General features: G+C 48.0%; 1 protein-coding gene across 2 annotated transcripts; it reads left to right on the forward strand.

Moving 5' to 3' along the window:
* Nucleotides 1-12: 12 nt before the first annotated feature.
* KCTD21 (potassium channel tetramerization domain containing 21) lies at nt 13-16,652 on the forward strand. Of its 2 annotated transcripts, none has more exons than XM_032356738.1 (2): nt 13-99; nt 13,540-16,652. In XM_032356738.1, the coding sequence occupies exon 2, from the start codon at nt 13,570-13,572 to the stop codon at nt 14,350-14,352; it is 783 nt and encodes a 260-aa protein (XP_032212629.1). In that variant the 5' UTR covers nt 13-99; nt 13,540-13,569; the 3' UTR covers nt 14,353-16,652. The 2 variants fall into 2 exon arrangements, with proteins under 2 accessions (XP_032212629.1, XP_032212630.1); XM_032356739.1 differs by having other exon boundaries at nt 55-142.
* Nucleotides 16,653-17,135: the final 483 nt, after the last annotated feature.

The raw sequence follows: 17,135 nt of genomic DNA on the forward strand, positions 1-17,135 counted from the left end.
GTGCCGCCACGCCCCTGGGCTGGGCTCCGGCTCTCCTCCCCCCCTTGCAAAGCTGCGCTGGCCGCCCGCGGAGGGGAGGCTGCAGAGCGAGGGCAGGAGGTGGGTGCGGCGCGGCGGGGGACGCGGGGCTCAGAGACAGTCGGTGAGGGGACGCGGGCCCACCTGGCGCCTGTCCTACTATGAGAGGTCATCTCACCTTCCCTAGCCTCGCCATTCTCATCTGTGTAATGGGGATGGCAACGCCGGAGGCTGGCGGGGTGGGGGGGCGCTAATTGGGGAGAGGGGGCGGAGCTGGTGGAAGAAGTCTGGATGGATGGGGAAGGTTGGAAAAGCCCGGATAAAGAGGGTCGAGACTGTGGGAGGAGTCTGGTGGGTGGGGCAAGGAGGGGCGGAGTCTCTAGGTGCGGAGGAGAGCTCGGATGAGGTCGCAGAAGCGGGTGGCCCGGGCTGGGGAGTGAGGGCAGAGAAAGCTGATAAAAGCAAGCCAAGCCAGGTTGGACTGGTAGGAATGGGCCAAAAAGCACTGGAGAAGGTGGGGTGGAGACACAAAGATCAAAAGATCCTTCACGGCCTTGGAAAGCCAAGGGTCGGCCACGCGCTGATACGGTTTGGGTACCAGGTTGCCCAAGTGGGCAAACACCCGTGAATGCACAGAACACCTTCCTTCCCTTGTAATAGAAATAAAGAGCCCATCCCTTGAACTCAGTGCGTCACACACGTGATCTCATTCAACTCTCATACACTGTAGAGGCATCACCGTATCTGTTTACAGGAGTAAAGAGAAATAAAGTAACTTGCCCAAAACCACCCAGGACTCCTTACTCCAAAAACTCTGCTTTATTTCCTGCAGTTCAAGGAGGCAGAGGTTTACTCTGGAGTGAATGGCAGGGAAATACCAAAAGTTTAGATGTCTCGCCCTTTGCAGGTTGTGTGACAGGACCAGCTTCAACCCTTTTGAATGCCAATCTGTAAGGCGACCCTCCTGTGGATATTGTGAGGATGTAATGAGGAGATGCATTTGAATTGTATAAATTATAATTGTTGTGAGAAGCAGGAAGGCCATAAGGAAGAGAGTGGTTGAAATAGAGTGTGCTTGTGCCTGAGGAAAACCACAAAATGAAGCCTGAGAGTAAGCTGAGATGGTGAAGGAACATTCTGGAAGAGGATGGGGGATGGTAGTGGCTGTTGGGAGTGTACACCAGGTAAGAGAATACTCTGTTGTGCCAATGGGCAAGTCAGATTGGCAGGTGAGGTGTCTTCCCACCTCCAGCTCACCTTTCCCTATGCTGTACCCTACTGGGCAGCTCACTGCAGGTTCCTTGTCACCTGAGTGTAGACGGTACCTTTTCCCTCTACAGTGTGGGGTGTGGGGTAATGGAGCAGCCTGTGGGCTTCTTAGAGATATAAACTGGGCAAAACAGGGCTGAAGATACAGCTGTTGGGTGTGGGGAGGCCAGGAAGGGGAGGAAAGGGCAGGGCTCCTATACAGTCCCCAGGGCTGTGAGCCAGTTTTTATCTTGATGAATTGAGGGGAGCATGGGGGAGAGGACTCTTATCTGGTTTCACTGGGAGACACGTTACTCACTGAGTATTATCACCCTTGAAATTTACCCAGCCATGTTCAATCTATCTCCTACACAGTGGGAATTCCTACACTGACTTCCACTTGGTCACCTGGGCCTTGCCTTAGATTCCAAACTGAAACTTCAAAAAAGTGTTTTAAAATATAAGTATTTTAAAATTCAGAAAATGGTAATAACCGTGCCCCCCCCCACCCCGGGTAGATGTCAGTCTGGGTTGAGGAAAATGGATCTAACTAAGCAGAGGAAGAAATTTTTTTCCCTTCCCCTACTCTGCCTGCTTCAGGGGATACAGAGAGGGGAGATCCCAGCCCCAACAGGATGGTCAGGCAACCACCTAACTTAGGTAAAGCAGACTTTGGTAAGGGTGAAAATAAAATAATCTGGAGATGTAGAGAAGGAAGGAAGGAATTCCAGCTGAACGTCCTGGTAGATGAATGGGATTTTCCTTCAAAGTGCAGGCCGAGGGGATGGCAGGTACCAAATTGCAGAGATAGGAGAGGGCTTGACACGGTTGGTCTCTAAAGTAGGGCTGGTAATACTAGCTACTTCGTTTATGGAATCAATAGACATAAAATGCCTAGCATAGGAATAACTGCTCAGAAATGTCAGCCATTATCATGACTGCTGTAGTCGCAGTCCCATCTTTCCGGGAATTGACCCAGGCCCACACAGTTAATGAAGTGGCAGAGTCTGATTCGAACACAGGCCCAGATGATGCCAAAGCCCTCTAGTTCTTTTTGCCCAGCCACAACATTTCTGAGGCCCAGAATGGGCCCGTCTTGTGAACATTCTCGGTGAGCTGTAACAGGAGTTTCTTGCTGTAGTAGTGGAGACTCGGGATTCAGGAGGAGGCAGGGGAAGCAAGGCCTGAACAGCCTGCCATCTTCTCCCAGCCTGAATCCCAGCACAGTGACAGGCAGGCCTCGTGCTGTGCTTTCTGTGAGTGGTGGTTCTATGGAGAGAGACCTCTCAGGTTTAAATTCTATCTCCACCACCAACTATGGGCTCTTTTAGCTTTGCTCTGGTTGGCTACCTCATTCTTCAAAGCACAGCGGTACATGGAGAGGAGCATGACCAGATTTTAACGTTTCTTGGGAGTATTCATAAAAACTGTTTCCTGAACCTGGCTGTTTATTTGGGTTGGGCACTCTGACTGGAATTTTATGTCTGTAGTCCCATGAGGGAAGCATTCTTTTCTTCCCACTTTCAAAATAAAAATATTTTTAGAACCTTCAAGGCTACAGAGAAGTTTATAAAGAATGGCCTTTCACCTAGCTGCACCAGTTCACCCTTTGCTGATTTTGCTTTTATCCACAAAAACACACACACACCTTTTGGCTGAACTACTTAAAAGTTACAGACATCTTGACACCTGTCCCCTAAATTCTTCAGCTTGTATCCTATACAAGAATTCTAGAATTCTAGAATTCTAGAATTCTCTGACATGACCATAATACCATTCTCATACCTAAGAAAATTTGAAAGAAGTCAATATTATCTAATAAATAGTAGATACTCAAATTTCCCCAACTGCCAAAAAACATCTTGTGTATTTTTTTTTACCAGATGTAGTCAAGATTCATGCATCACATTCTGTCTCTTTAAGTATCTCATTTAATCTAGAAAGAGCCTCCTCAATCTTTGTAAATTTGTGCTTGATTTTATCAATGATCAGATTCAGGTTTGTTTTTTTCTTTCACAATGCTGTATACAGGCTCAGCATACAGCAGGTGTTTAAACTTACTGGCTGTGATGTGCTGTATTATATCACATCAGAAAGCCTATGATATCGGGGTTATACTGTCCATCAGTGCTAAATTTGATTGTTGGTTAAGGTCACAACTGCCTAATCTCCCCATCTCTGTAATTTTTCCCCTTGTAATTAGTCTTTGGAGTGATTCTTTGAGACTATCAAAATGTGTGTTCCCTGTACCTTTCACTACATCCATGATCCTTGCCCGAATTGCAACACTGAGGGTTGCAAATGGTGATTTTTAATTGTGCCATTCTTTCTATATTTATTGGCTGATACTCTTTGTTAATAGAATAATTTCTTCCTCTGTATGTGTGTCTTTCTTAGTCTCCTCTCCCTGTCTTTTTTCTTTTTGGAATGACATAGACTCATGTTCTTTTTTTAATTCAGTGTATAATATAGCCCATTATCATCATTAACCTTTTTTGGTACTCAGATTATTGCAAGTTTGGCCAAGGAGAGTCCCTTCAGGCCAGCCTCTCTGTTGTGTTGTATTTTGTCTTGATTGAGATATAAATCACATATAATGATTTGGTAAATGTATATATTGGTACATGATTACCATGATAGGTTTAGTTACCATCCACCACAACACATAGTTACAAAAATGGGTGGGTTTTTTTTCTTTTTTTGAGAACTTTTAAGATCTCCTGTGTTCTTCTGACAGGATCTCATTAATCTTTGATTGCTTGTTATCTGGTAAGAGCTGTTCCAGGCTCACCTTGCACTTTTTCCGTCAAAGTCCTGGAATCCTCAATGTCCCCCAGGAAACCCTCATTTCTTTTTGTAGGAGGTAACATTTAGAAACCAAGATCTAGGGGCACCTGGGTGGCTCAGTGGGTTAAGCCGCTGCCTTCAGCTCAGGTCATGATCTCAGGGTCCTGGGATCGAGTCCCGCGTCGGGCTCCTGCTCGGCAGGCAGCCTGCTTCTCTCTCTCTCTCTCTCTCTCTGCCTGCCTCTCTGCCTACTTGTAATCTCTCTCTGTCAAATAAAGAAATAAATAAAAATCTTTAAAAAAAAAAAAAAAAAAAAAAACCAAGATCTGGGGCCAGGTGTGCTCATTGCTACTGGACTATCATTTCTAGGCTCTTTGAGTGAGCAGAGCGAAGAAATGATGAATGGATGAATGGGCGGGTAGAGAAGTGATTATCAGTAGATTCACTGCTGTTGCAACTGGTCTTCACTCTGTAGTAGGAATAGATTGCACAGCAAGTAGTGTCATTATTGAAGGTCCGTGGCAGTAGTATAGGAAATTGCGCAGAAAGCCCACGCCTCTTCCAGGACTCCATGAGTATATGCAGACTATTGACTAAAACCCCTGCGGCTGGGTTCACTCTCTTGCTCAAGACCCATATTAGAGAAGAAGCCTGGCTGCCTCCAAAGGAGTGGTTCTCTGAGGAATGTCCAAGCCCAGAACCTCCTCCAGGTCATGACTCAGAAATCAAAAATGTATATGAAGACCTTCTCTGTGTTGGTGAAATAAAAATAATATGATCTGTCCTGCCAGGGTCCCAGAGTTGCTGTTGTAGGCTCAAAATATATATATTTTTTAGTTGCTCATTAGTCTTTTCAACACATGTAATACAAAGTTCCTCTTCTTTATTGTTTTAATACCACAGTTTGAAATGTTGTTGGTTTATAGTCCTAGTTAATGCTTTACTAGTAGTTACTAGTTATCTTAACTAGCATTTATTTTTTTTTATTTTTTTTTTTTAAGATTTTATTTATTTGTCAGAGAGAGAGAGGGAGAGAGCGAGCACAGGCAGACAGAATGGCAGGCAGAGGCAGAGGGAGAAGCAGGCTCCCTGCTGAGCAAGGAGCCCGATGCGGGACTCGATCCCAGGACGCTGGGATCATGACCTGAGCCGAAGGCAGCTGCTTAACCAACTGAGCCACCCAGGCGTCCCTTAACTAGCATTTAAAGTAATTATTCTTTCTGGTTATACTCGTCAGTTTTATCAAAGTAAGATTTTAATCTTTTTATGTAAATTCAAATAATTAACATATAGTTTGGTCTCAGAGGTAGAGGTCTGTGATTCATCAGTCTTATATAATACCCAGTGCTTCTTACATCACGTATCCTCCTTAATGTCCATCACCCAGTTACCCCATCCTCCCTCCCCACCTCTCCTCCAGCAACCCTCAGTTTAAGAGTCTCATGGTTTTTCTCCCTCTGATTTCATCTTGTTTTGTTTTTTCCTCTCTTCCCCAATGATCCTGTTTTGTTTCTTAAATTCCACATATCAGTAAGATCATATGATAATTGTCTTTCTCTGACCGACTTACTTCACTTAGTATAGTACCCTCTAGTTCCAACCACACCATTGCAGATGGCAAGATTTTTTTTGTTTAAGACTTTATTTATTTATTTGAGAGAGAGAGGGAGAGAGCAAGCGCACCCAAGTAGGCAGACCAGCAGGCACAAGGAGAGGGAGAAGCAGGCTTACCACTGAGTAGAGAGCCCAATATGGGGCTAAATCCCAGGACCCCGGATTGTGACCTGAACTGAAGGCAGTTGCTTAACTGACTGAGCCACCCAGGTGTCCCAAGATTTGATTTTTTGATGGCTGAGTAGTATTCCTGTGTGTGTGTGTGTGTGTGTGTGTGTAGGTAGTGTATTACATTTTCTTTATCCATTTATCTGTCAGTGGACATCTGGACTCTTTCTGTAGTTTGGTTATTGTGGACCTTCTTGCTGTAAACATTGGGGTACAGGTGCAACTTTGGATCATCACTACATTTGCTATCTTTGGGGTAAATACCTAGTAGTGCAATTGCTGGGTCATAGAGTAGCTCTATTTTCAACTTTTTGAGGAACCTCCATACTGTTTTCCAGAGTGGTAGTTAATCTAGATTTTTGGAAAAAAAAATACTATTGGGTTTGGATAAGGATAACATAACAACTGTAGTTAATTTTAGAACAACTTCAAGATATTTCATCTCCGAAGTATTATATGTGTCCATTCAAATCCTATATGCTCCCAAATAAAATATTATGGCTTGTATTACTGGAAGGGGCACAAGTTTTAGAGAGAGACCTCATGTGGAATTCTAGCTTTGCTGCCTCCGGCTGTGTGATCTTAAGTAACTGTCTTCACTACTCTGTGTTTCAGTTTTATAACCCTAAAAGTTGGGATGATACTCATACCTACCTGACAGCATCAGTGTGGTAATTTAATGAAGGAAGCTATAGGAAAATGCCTCACATAGCTCTGGGCATGCACTTGGTTCTCAGGAAATGCTGATTCTCTATACCCTGGTCTTTTTTTTTTTTTTTTTAAGATTTTATTTATTTATTTGACAGATCACAAGTAGGCAGAGAGGCAGGCGGGGTGGGGCAGGGGTAGGCAGAGAGAGAGGAGGAAGCAGGCTTCCTGCTGAGCAGAGAGCCCGATTAGGGTCTCTCGATCCCAGGACCCTGGGATCATTACCTGAGCTAAAGGCAGAGGCTTTAACCCACTGAGCCACCCAGGCGCCCCTACCCTGGTCTTTATGTAGGTCAGAATCGAATAGAGAAGGCAGGTGTAGAGCACCTGATAAGAGGTCGGAGGGGCACGAGTGCCAGATCTCTCCAACGGCCTTTGTTCACAGCCCAGACTTTGCCATTAGACAGGCCTCGACTTGGACCCTGGCTCTGCCACTATATGGGCAAGTTCCCTCCCTCTTAGAACCTGAGGTTCTCATCTGTAAAGTTGGGAGATAATACTTTCCTTGAAGGAGCATTACGGGGCTTAAATGAACTAATATGTGTAACACCTAGTACAGGTATGGTACACAGCTAATGCTGTGTCCTTCAGGAGCACTGCAGGTACAGGTGGGTGCCAGGACAGAGCCTTATTTTTTTTTTTAAGATTTATTTACTTATTAGAGAGAGAGAGACAGAGTATAAGCAGGGGGAGAGGGAGAGGGAGAAGCAGACTCCCCACTGAGCTGGGTGCCTGACATGGGACTTGATCCCAGGACCTGGAGATTGTGACCTGAGCCACAGGCAGGTGCTTAACCATCTGAGCCACCTGGGTGCCCCCAGGACAGAGTTTTAAAGTAGGACTCTAGAGCAATGTATTAGCTGCCCTTCCTTATAGGACATCTGCTCTCAAAGAATTACATTTTCTATGGCACAGAAAGGTAGAGGTTCCACCCGGGTAATTTTCAGGCCCCAGACTGGAATTGTGCTTTACATGGCATCAGGCTGGGCCTCCGGAATCCCTCTCATTTGGGCCACAGACCCATTTGAGGAAGGACAGAATTCCAGCAGCAATTGCAAGTCCCCAGACCCCCCTGGCCTTCCCAGTCCAGTCATATGGTCTGACGATTAGCCGGGCATAATTTCCTGTTTGACACCAGTCGTTTTCTGCAAAAGGGAAATAAGGCTGATCTTTTTCTTGGTTCTTTTCAAGTCGAGAGGCAGACTTGGAAAGCCTCCTGCTTCAGAAAAAATTACCCATTCAGAAGCAGCAATGTGATTTCTTTTCTCTATTTCATGGTTCAGTTTGCATTCTCATCCGCCCTTTTTTTTTTTTTTAAGATTTTATTTATTTATTTGAGAGAGAGAGTGCCAAGAAGAGAGCACAAGTGGGGGCTGGGACAGAGGGAGAAGGAGAAACAGGCCCCCACCGAGCAAGGAGCCTGATCTGGAGCTCTATCCCAGGACCCTGACATCATGAGCTGAGCTGAGGTAGACACTTAACCAGCTGGGCCTCCCAGGTGTCCCTCTCATCCATCTTTTCTAATCTGGCTTTGAAAAACACGGCTTTTGGGACGCCTGGGTGGCTCAGTTGGTTGGGCAGCTGCCTTCGGCTCAGGTCATGATCCTGGCGTCCTGGGATCGAGTCCCACATTGGGCTCCTTGCTCGGCAGGGAGCCTGCTTCTTCCTCTGCCTCTGCCTGCCATTCTGTCTGCCTGTGCTCGCTCTCTCTCCCTCTCTCTCTCTGATAAATAAATAAAATCTTTAAAAAGAAAAAAAAAGAAAAACACGGCTTTTGTGTTCCACTGCTTTGCCATTAGACATCATCTGCTGCTGATGAAATAGAATAGCTTGGGTCTCTCAGTCGACTTGCTCTTTGTCAGCCATGGAGGCGCCCTGGGCCATCCTCAAGTCCTGTCCCCATGTCTTTGATGGGATTGGACAGAGCCCAGGCTGGCAGCAGACTAGCCATCCAAAGACCCTACAGTCTGGTCTGGACTGAGAATAAGGGAGTGTGCCTCTCTCATGTTGAGAGCTGGCGATGGGAAGGAGGAATGATCAGAGGTGTTGGACCCACACAGAACTGGATTCAGGTCCCAGCTCCTACACTGTCTCTTAAACTTTCTAAGCCTCGGTTTCCTCATCTGTCAAATGAAGGTAATAACAGTCTCTGTCTCACAGGGTGCTTGTGAAGACATCAGCTGAACAAATACCTGTCCAGCATTTAACACAATAGTATCATTGTCTGTGCTTCTCTGTATATTTTTATTACAAATAAATAAAATGCTACCAAGTGTTACATGAAGCTCCTCATGCAGTGAGAGCAGGAGGCATGCACTCAGTAGCTATCTTGCCAAGTAAGCCACAGGGCAATGTTTCTAGGGCTGTTTTGGAGATTCTCAAACGTATCTGAAGCTATTACGGCCTTTGGTCACTATTAGAATTCTTTGCAGCCTGAGTGGGCCAAGGATGAGTTCTCTACTAGCTGGCTGTGTGTCCTGAGCAAGTCACCAGTCTCTCTGTGTCCCACTTTCCTGTCTGCCAAATGGAGAGTGATGCTTACTTTTAGGGTTGCTATAAGAATGTTTAAAGCTAGTGAGTGTAGGGGCATCTGAGTGGCTCAGTCATTAAGCGTCTGCCTTCGGCTCAGGTCATGATCCCAGGGTCCTGGTATTGAGCCCCGTGCTGGGGGAGTGGAGAGGGAGAAGCAGGCTTCCCTGCTGAGCAGGGAGCCCAGCGTGGGGCTCAAGCATTCTCCAGGGATAGGTTTTTGCATGGACGTACGTCTTCATTTCTCTGGGCACCTAACTAGGAGTGGGATTGCTGGGTCACATGGAAACAGACACCAGACTGCCTTCCACAATGGTTATACCCTGTTGCCTTCTCACCAGCAACACGCGTTGTGTCTGTTGCTCTGTGCAGTCAGCAGCATTTGGTACTGTCATATTTTTTTATTGGAGCCATTTTAATAAGTATATAATGGTATGTAATTGTGGTTTTAATATTTGTGTCTCTCATGACTACTGCTTTTGGGCATTTTTCATGTGATTATTTGTCTGTGTCTTCTTTGCTGAAGGATTTGTTTAGATTGTCTGCCTGGTTTTTTATTGGGTTGCGTGTGTTCTGAGTTTTGACAGTGCTTTATGTATTCTGGATAACAGTCCTTTATCAGGTCTGTGTTCTGCAAATATTTTCTCCCAGTTCATCTTATTTTCATTTTCTTTTTTTTTTTTTTTCAGATTTTATTTATTTATTTGACACAGAGAGAGAGAGATCACAAGTAGGCAGAGAGGCAGGCAGAGAGAGGGGGAAGCAGGCTCCCTGCCGAGCAGAGAGCCCAATGCAAGGCTCTGTCCCAGGACCCTGAGACCATGACCTGAGCCGAAGGCAGAGGCTTAACCCACTGAGCCACCTAGGCGCCCCTATTTTCATTTTCTTAACAGTGTCTTTTGAAATGAAATTTTTCCTTCAGATGAAGCCTCATTTGTCAGTTGTTTTTTTTTATGGTTTGTGCCTTTTGGGTCCCAGCCAAGAAAATCTTTGCCTAACTCAAAGTCACAAAGGTTTTCTCCTGGAGTTTTCAAGTTTTCAAAAGATTTTACATTTAGGCCTATGATCTGTTTGGAATTATTTTTTCCTACATGGTCTAAGATGTGGGTCGAGGTTCTTTTTTTGCATGTGGATGTCCAGTGGTCTGCATCTTGATAAAGCCAGGGAGAAGGGCCATGATCATAACATAATGGATTGGTGGGCGCTGCCAGGGGGACTGTGCAAAGGGCCAGGAAGCCCCAAGAGTAGAGCTGTGAACCTAGTGGAGATCTGGGAACAGCCTTACAGAGGCAGTGACTCATAGGTGGGCCTTAAAGGGTGACAGCAGATAAGGCAAGAAGGGTGGTGTAGGGACAGCAAAGGTGGGGTGGGTGACAGTGTGAGGATGTGTGCAGAGTGTCTGGAGGACCTGAGCAGACAGTGGGGGAGGGGCTGGAGTTGAGCTTGGAAGCAGAAGGTGATATGGTTGGGCGGTCGTGCTTCGGGAAGACCAAAATGGAAGGTGGACAGAAAGAAAGCAGGGTGCCCAATGAGGATGGAAGGAAAGTGGCAGTGTGGTCAGAGCTCTGGGAGTAGCTGTAGAGATGGGTTCAAGGACAGAGTGAGAAAATTTTTAGGGATGGGGAGTCAGAGCTACCTCGCAGGTCTTGGGCACAGGCATTTGGGTGGCTGAGAAGAGTTCACTGTGGGTCTGGGGGAAGAGGAATTCCTCGTTGGGCTTCCTGGTATCCATGGGACATCCAGGTGGAGATGTCAAGGAGACCGCTGAGTACACCCAGGGGGCTGTAGCTCAGTGAGGGTGGCTCATCTCCACCTGACCACAAAGCAAACTCATGAGGCTTCTCAGCATCCCAGAGGTGGCCAGTTCTGTCTTCATATGTAATGGTGCCTTCTACACATGCGTGTGTGTCCATGGGGCCCGCACTTGTGTGATAGTGGACACAGTGGTGCTGCCCCTAGAAAACGGGCACTTGGAGGAGCTCTGACTTGTGGGCATGCGGAGAATACCACCGAGAGCACCCTAGACTGGGGCCAGCGGTGGTCAGGAAACCTGGCATCCAACCAGCCTCTGCTGCTTTTGCAGAGAAAGAGGAGTTTGGGTCCCACCCAAGAGCCCCCAGACAGGCCCTGTGGCTACTGACTATCTCCCCACCCCAGCGCTCTGAGCTCTTCAGCACTAATGTACAGGACATACGGGCCCACAGAACTGTCAGGAAAGACAGCCCAGCCTCTCTGATGCCTGAGTCTGCTCTTTCCATGGAGCTGAGCCTGGGCCTTAAATCAAGGCGTGAGACTGAAAACTGAAATATGCAAATTACCTTCTAGAAAGAAAGGGAGATTTTGGAATGAGGAAGGGGGTGGCCCTGGCCCCTGGGTCCATCTCCTGCCTGGGCCCTCTGGAGAGCGAACTGACCAGGCTCAACCCTGAGCCAAGGCCCCTCCCCGCAGCTGCAGGTCTTCGCACAGCAGGCACCCCTCCCTCAGCCCCTCGCCCCACCCCTTCTGTTGGACTTCCCCACTGTCTCGCAGCCCATCTGCTCCAGGCTTCTGCTGCCGATTTTGCAACTTCATCATGGCTTGTTTCTCTTCAGGCACTCCAGATGGTTGATGCCTTTCTGCAGTATCAGGGTGCCCTATGAGATGGAGAAGCAATCATGAGGCGACCCCCCCAGACAGTTGGGTGGGGCAGCTCTCTCCAGCATTGCCTCCATCTTCTGGCAAGAGTCTCCACCACCTGGAGTAAGGGGGTCTTGGTGGAGCCAGCCTCAGAAGGCAGGCACGGTGAGGGTGAGGAGTGCTCTGGCCTGCTCACTACCCTTGCCGGGTGACTTTGGGGGAAGTCCTGCCTCAGACCTCTGTTTTCCTATCTGGATAGTAAGCATGCCAGGATTCATTACTGACCTACTCGCATAGCTCTGGGTCCATTCGCCTTGTCACTGCACCTGTCTTGTCTTGGTGTCCTCGCCAGCTGGGCTCTTCTCGAGGGCAGTCAGGGTCCATTTCTTTGTGCCCCTCGGGCCCAGCATCAGGGAAGGATTGCTTAATCTGTTCCACAGGTAGGATCTTGGAAAGTATCATGTGAGAAGCTGAGAGCAGACATCCCCTGCCTTCTAGAATCTTAAAAGTTAGATTCCAAGACTTAAGGTTGCAGGAGACTCACCAGACTTAGACGCTGGAAGTTGCAAGGTGGCAGGGGAAGGGAGCTTTATTAAGGATTGGGTAAAGAGTGCTCAGTGCAGAGACCCACATTTGCACTGAAATTTGAAGGTGTCAGAGGAGGCTATGGTGCTGTCATGTTGGGAAAGGGCAGGCCACCAGGAGCCAAGAGCATCTTCATAGGAAGGTTACAGGACGGTTAGAGTCCAAGAAAGGGTGTCAGAGTCCAGAGAGCTGAGGCCCATTGTAAGCCTGAGAGATAGACAGAAATGGCACTAATCATGGCCAGTCATTATAAATGTGTTGGGATAGAAAAATAATAAGAAGGCATCATTGGTACAGCAGTGGGAGTCCTGGGCTTGAAGACAAATCTCAGAGCATTTTTTAAGTACTTAGAATGTACCAGTGTTTGGCTAGTAAGCATTTACATATTTTTTCTCTTGTCATATAAAGGGACCTGGGTTTGAATCCCGGCATGGTCCTTCACCTCTCTCAGCATGGGGAGTGAATCCTGGCAGTGTTCTTCATCTGCGTGATAGGCATGGATGGTAGTATTTTCTATGTCAAAATATATATGACGTTATGTAAACAAATTTCTGTATGAGCAGGTAACAGAGCATCCGGTCCAAGCACGTTTTCTTTCATTCCTTAGAACAGTGGTTCTCTGGTCTTTACTGAACATTCAGAATCACCAGGGGTGCTTTTAAAAAAATACCAGTGCTGGGATATTAAAGACCAATTACAGTAATCTCTGGAGGGCAGGACCCATGCTTTTTTTTTTTCTTTTTTTTTTTTAAACTCCCTAGTGAACCTAATATGTTTTAGATGGTGTAGTAATTATCACCCATCCATTTGTTTATTAAGTATTAATTCGCTCCAACCTCTAGGACTGTAGGCTTGATCTACAATAAGGAGTTGAGCACTATGCATACATAGATGTTAGGGACTAAATGCTTGTGTCCCCCAGCTCCTCTGTTGAGCTCCTCATCTCCAGTGTGATAGTATGAGGAGGTAGGACCTTTGGGAAGTGATTAGGCTATGAGGGTTAAGTTCTCATGAACAGGATTAGTGCCTTTATAAAAGAGACTCCAGAGACCTCTTTTGCCCCTTCTCTTACACAAGGACACAGCAAGAACATGGCCCTTACCAGACACCAAATCAGCCTATACCTTAATCTTGGGCTTTCCAGCCTCCAGAACTGGGAGAGATAAATGCTTAAGCCAATCGGTCTATGGTATTCTTTCATACCAGCCCTGACAGACCAAGACCCCAGATAGGGTTGGGTAATTCCTCACTTTTCTCCCTGCCCAGGACTATTTTCCAGAATCGCGGCCTCCTGCCATGTCTGACCCCATCACACTGAACGTCGGGGGGAAGCTCTACACAACCTCACTGGCAACCTTGACCAGCTTCCCCGACTCCATGCTGGGCGCCATGTTCAGTGGGAAGATGCCCACCAAGAGGGACAGCCAGGGCAACTGCTTCATCGACCGCGATGGCAAAGTTTTCCGCTACATCCTCAACTTCCTGCGCACCTCCCACTTGGACTTGCCGGAGGACTTCCAGGAGATGGGCCTGCTCCGAAGGGAGGCTGACTTCTACCAGGTACAGCCCCTCATTGAGGCCCTGCAGGAGAAGGAGGTGGAGCTCTCCAAGGCCGAGAAGAACGCCATGCTCAACATCACCCTGAACCAGCGGGTGCAGACGGTCCACTTCACCGTGCGCGAGGCCCCTCAGATCTACAGCCTCTCCTCGTCCAGCATGGAGGTCTTCAACGCCAACATCTTCAGTACCTCTTGCCTCTTCCTCAAGCTCCTGGGCTCCAAGCTCTTCTACTGCTCCAATGGCAATCTCTCCTCCATCACCAGCCACTTGCAGGACCCCAACCACCTGACTCTGGACTGGGTGGCCAATGTGGAGGGCCTCCCAGAGGAGGAGTATACCAAGCAGAACCTCAAGAGGCTCTGGGTGGTGCCAGCCAACAAGCAGATCAACAGCTTCCAGGTCTTTGTGGAAGAAGTGCTGAAAATCGCCCTGAGTGACGGCTTCTGCATCGATTCTTCTCACCCACATGCCGTGGATTTTATGAACAATAAGATTATTCGATTAATACGGTACAGATAAAAGGACCCCAGCAGCACTGGAGGGGGGCTCCCAAGAAGCTCCATGTCAGCCAAGATCTTGGAGAGTGTCTCGCCAGTGGTGGGAGCCAGGGCGCTACACTAACCTGTATTAATCACGTAGCAGGACTTGATTCCCCCCACAATGCAGTCTCCCTGTACGAATCCATGTGTCCTCTCCATGGAGCCACCTTTTCCTTGCCACTTGGAGCTAGAGATGGGCAGTTGGTCATGACAAGCAAAGTGTCTGCCAGTGTGTCCAAAAGGCCACAGGAGGGCTTGCTGGCTACAGAGGAATGGCGGGTTCTTCACAGGCACCGGCTCTCTCTGTACCATTAGGCAGTGCCTCCCCAAGCCGTCTATGAAAGGAGCCTCTGGTGAAGGGGTCCCACCAGGTCCCCAGGACGTTAAGTCACCTGAGAGTCCCATGCCGCCTGCTCCTCTGTCCCAAGGATGCACCCGGAACCTTGGACTTGTTTGCTCAGGGACAGCCAGGTTGGGCCAGCTTGGAAGTGAGATTTCAGAGCTGCGTTTTGGCCTCCACTGTGGCGGGGAGAGATTGGAGCTGTGGCACGGCCTAGCAGAGTGAGTGTCCAGGCCGGGTTTAGAGGATAGGGCTGTCCCTCTTGACTGGGCCAAATGTAGACGTTTGGGGACTTCTCACTTCAGAAATGAGCTGCTGTCCCTGTGAAGATTTTAAAGTATCTGGAGCCAATGCAATGAAAGGCCTTTCGTAACACAGACTGTTAATGTGACTTTTGTAATCCTTTCCTCCAAAGAATTTGAAGTATCATTGAAATAGGTCATTTTACACAAATAATATTAGGGACTCTCAGGGTTGGAAAATAATCCAGTGGTCACTTTGTCCTCCCCGGCCCCCAGCATGCCCCAGGCCATTTGGGGCTGAGTGCTCTCCCCAACACCTTCAAGTCCTCACATATCCCTGCTTGCATATTTCCAGTAACAGGAAGCTCGTCATGCCCAGGGCAGTCCCTGCCATGGTTGAGCCAGCGCTGTTAAAAAGCCCTTCCTTACATCAAACCGAAATCTGTCCTTCCACTTCCGTTTTCCAGTATTGGTTCTAGACCTTCCTTCTCTCCCAAATGTGTACTTTCTCTTTCAAAACAGTCACTCTTATTAAGAAGCCAGACCTGTCTCCTATCATTACTTCACATTAGGACTCCCCCCTGGGATTTGTCTTCAGAACCAAGGTCAGCCCCCGGCCATCCCTTGTCAGGCCGCCCCATTTCATGATGGTTTTGTTTGTGATCCCCATTCCACCCACCTTCTCACCAGCCATGGCTCCACATAGCTTTTGACCACTTCCTGTTGGAGGATGAAGATGCCTTCCCAAGAAAGTGTTGCCAGAGGAAGGAGACCAGGGGCTCGCTGGGCAGTGTGCAGCAAGGAGCCCAGGAGTGGGCTGAACCATACCCCTGCTCTAAGAGGAAGTGTCCAGCCCCTATGACACTACTCTGAGAGAAGTGGCCTTCCCCTGGGGTACTGTTCCTCTCATAACCAGCCCTGGGACCCCCTTGGGGGAAGGTCCTGGGCAAGACACACCAAGCCAGCACTCCGCAGGAGGTGATGAACAGTGCAGGCCTCAAAACTGCCCATTATGATTCATCCCTGGAGTATGGCCTTGGAAGTCCCACAGTCTTCCCCATTGGGCAGGGGCCTTCAGACAAAACTAGGGGAGCCTAGTGACACAGTCCCTCCCAGGAGATGGGCTGAGGACGGGGCTTCCCATAGTTACACCCTGGGAGTAGGAAGATGGTATGCTGGGCTGCCTCTGTTACGAAATAAAGGCCTTTTCCACCTAGAGTGGGACTCTGGAGTCTCTGACAGCTGTCCCAGGCCACCAGGCCAATGGTACTCAAAAAGGTCACTCAGGAGAACCCGGATCAGAACAGGCAGCAGAAGCTGTGATCACAACAAAACAATTTAAGGAAGAAATCTCATAAATCACCGCTTGCCCCTTCTTCCTCCATAAAATGTCTCTCTCTCCATCTTTTCGGTGCTTCTTAATTCATACAGCTCAATGTTAGAGAAAGTAAACGACCTGTAAAGCCACTAATGTGCTGTGTGACTGTGCAAGTCACTCACCTCACTGAGCCACCTCCATTTCTTTGTCTGTGAAATGGGCATAACAATAATACATAACCCTACCTACCTCACAGGGCTGTTGTGAGGATCAAACGAAATAATATATGTGAGACTACAGTATACATGATAAATGACGTTGCTCTTTTGTGTCTGCTTATAAAGAAAAGGAAAAAAAAAAAAACCCTGGCCTTGGCTGACCCCCGAATCTGAACTCTGGCTCCATCACTTGCTGTGTGACCTGGGAGCAGTCACCAGGCCACTCTGATTTGTTTCCTCCTAGGGTAACAACACCACCTCCCAGTGTTAGGAGATTTACATGAGCTGGTGGCTGTGAAAATTCCTAGCTAGGCCCGGCACCTAGGAAAAGCCTGCTTCTTCGGGAAGTGATCGTGACACACCGCCGTGCAGGGAGCATCTCGAGAGTACGATTCAGCAGGCCTGTCTGGAGCACCTGGTCTGTGGGCCCTGAGGATGCAAACGGCCACAGATGAGTTCAGTCTGGAAAAGGCTTAGAGCACCACAAAATGTGCTGTGGGAACTTGGGGAAAGCGAGCTCAGCTCTCACTAAGGGCTTGTTGAACAGCCAAGTTGGGCTTTTAAGCGTAGGCTGGGTGGTGACAGCTAAGCAGGGTACCATGGGCCCTGGAAACAGCATGAGCAGAGATCTGGGAGGCAGGCAGG

The sequence above is a fragment of the Mustela erminea genome, chromosome 9 (genome assembly GCF_009829155.1).
Source record: "Mustela erminea isolate mMusErm1 chromosome 9, mMusErm1.Pri, whole genome shotgun sequence".
Classification (NCBI taxonomy): Eukaryota; Metazoa; Chordata; class Mammalia; order Carnivora; family Mustelidae; genus Mustela; species Mustela erminea.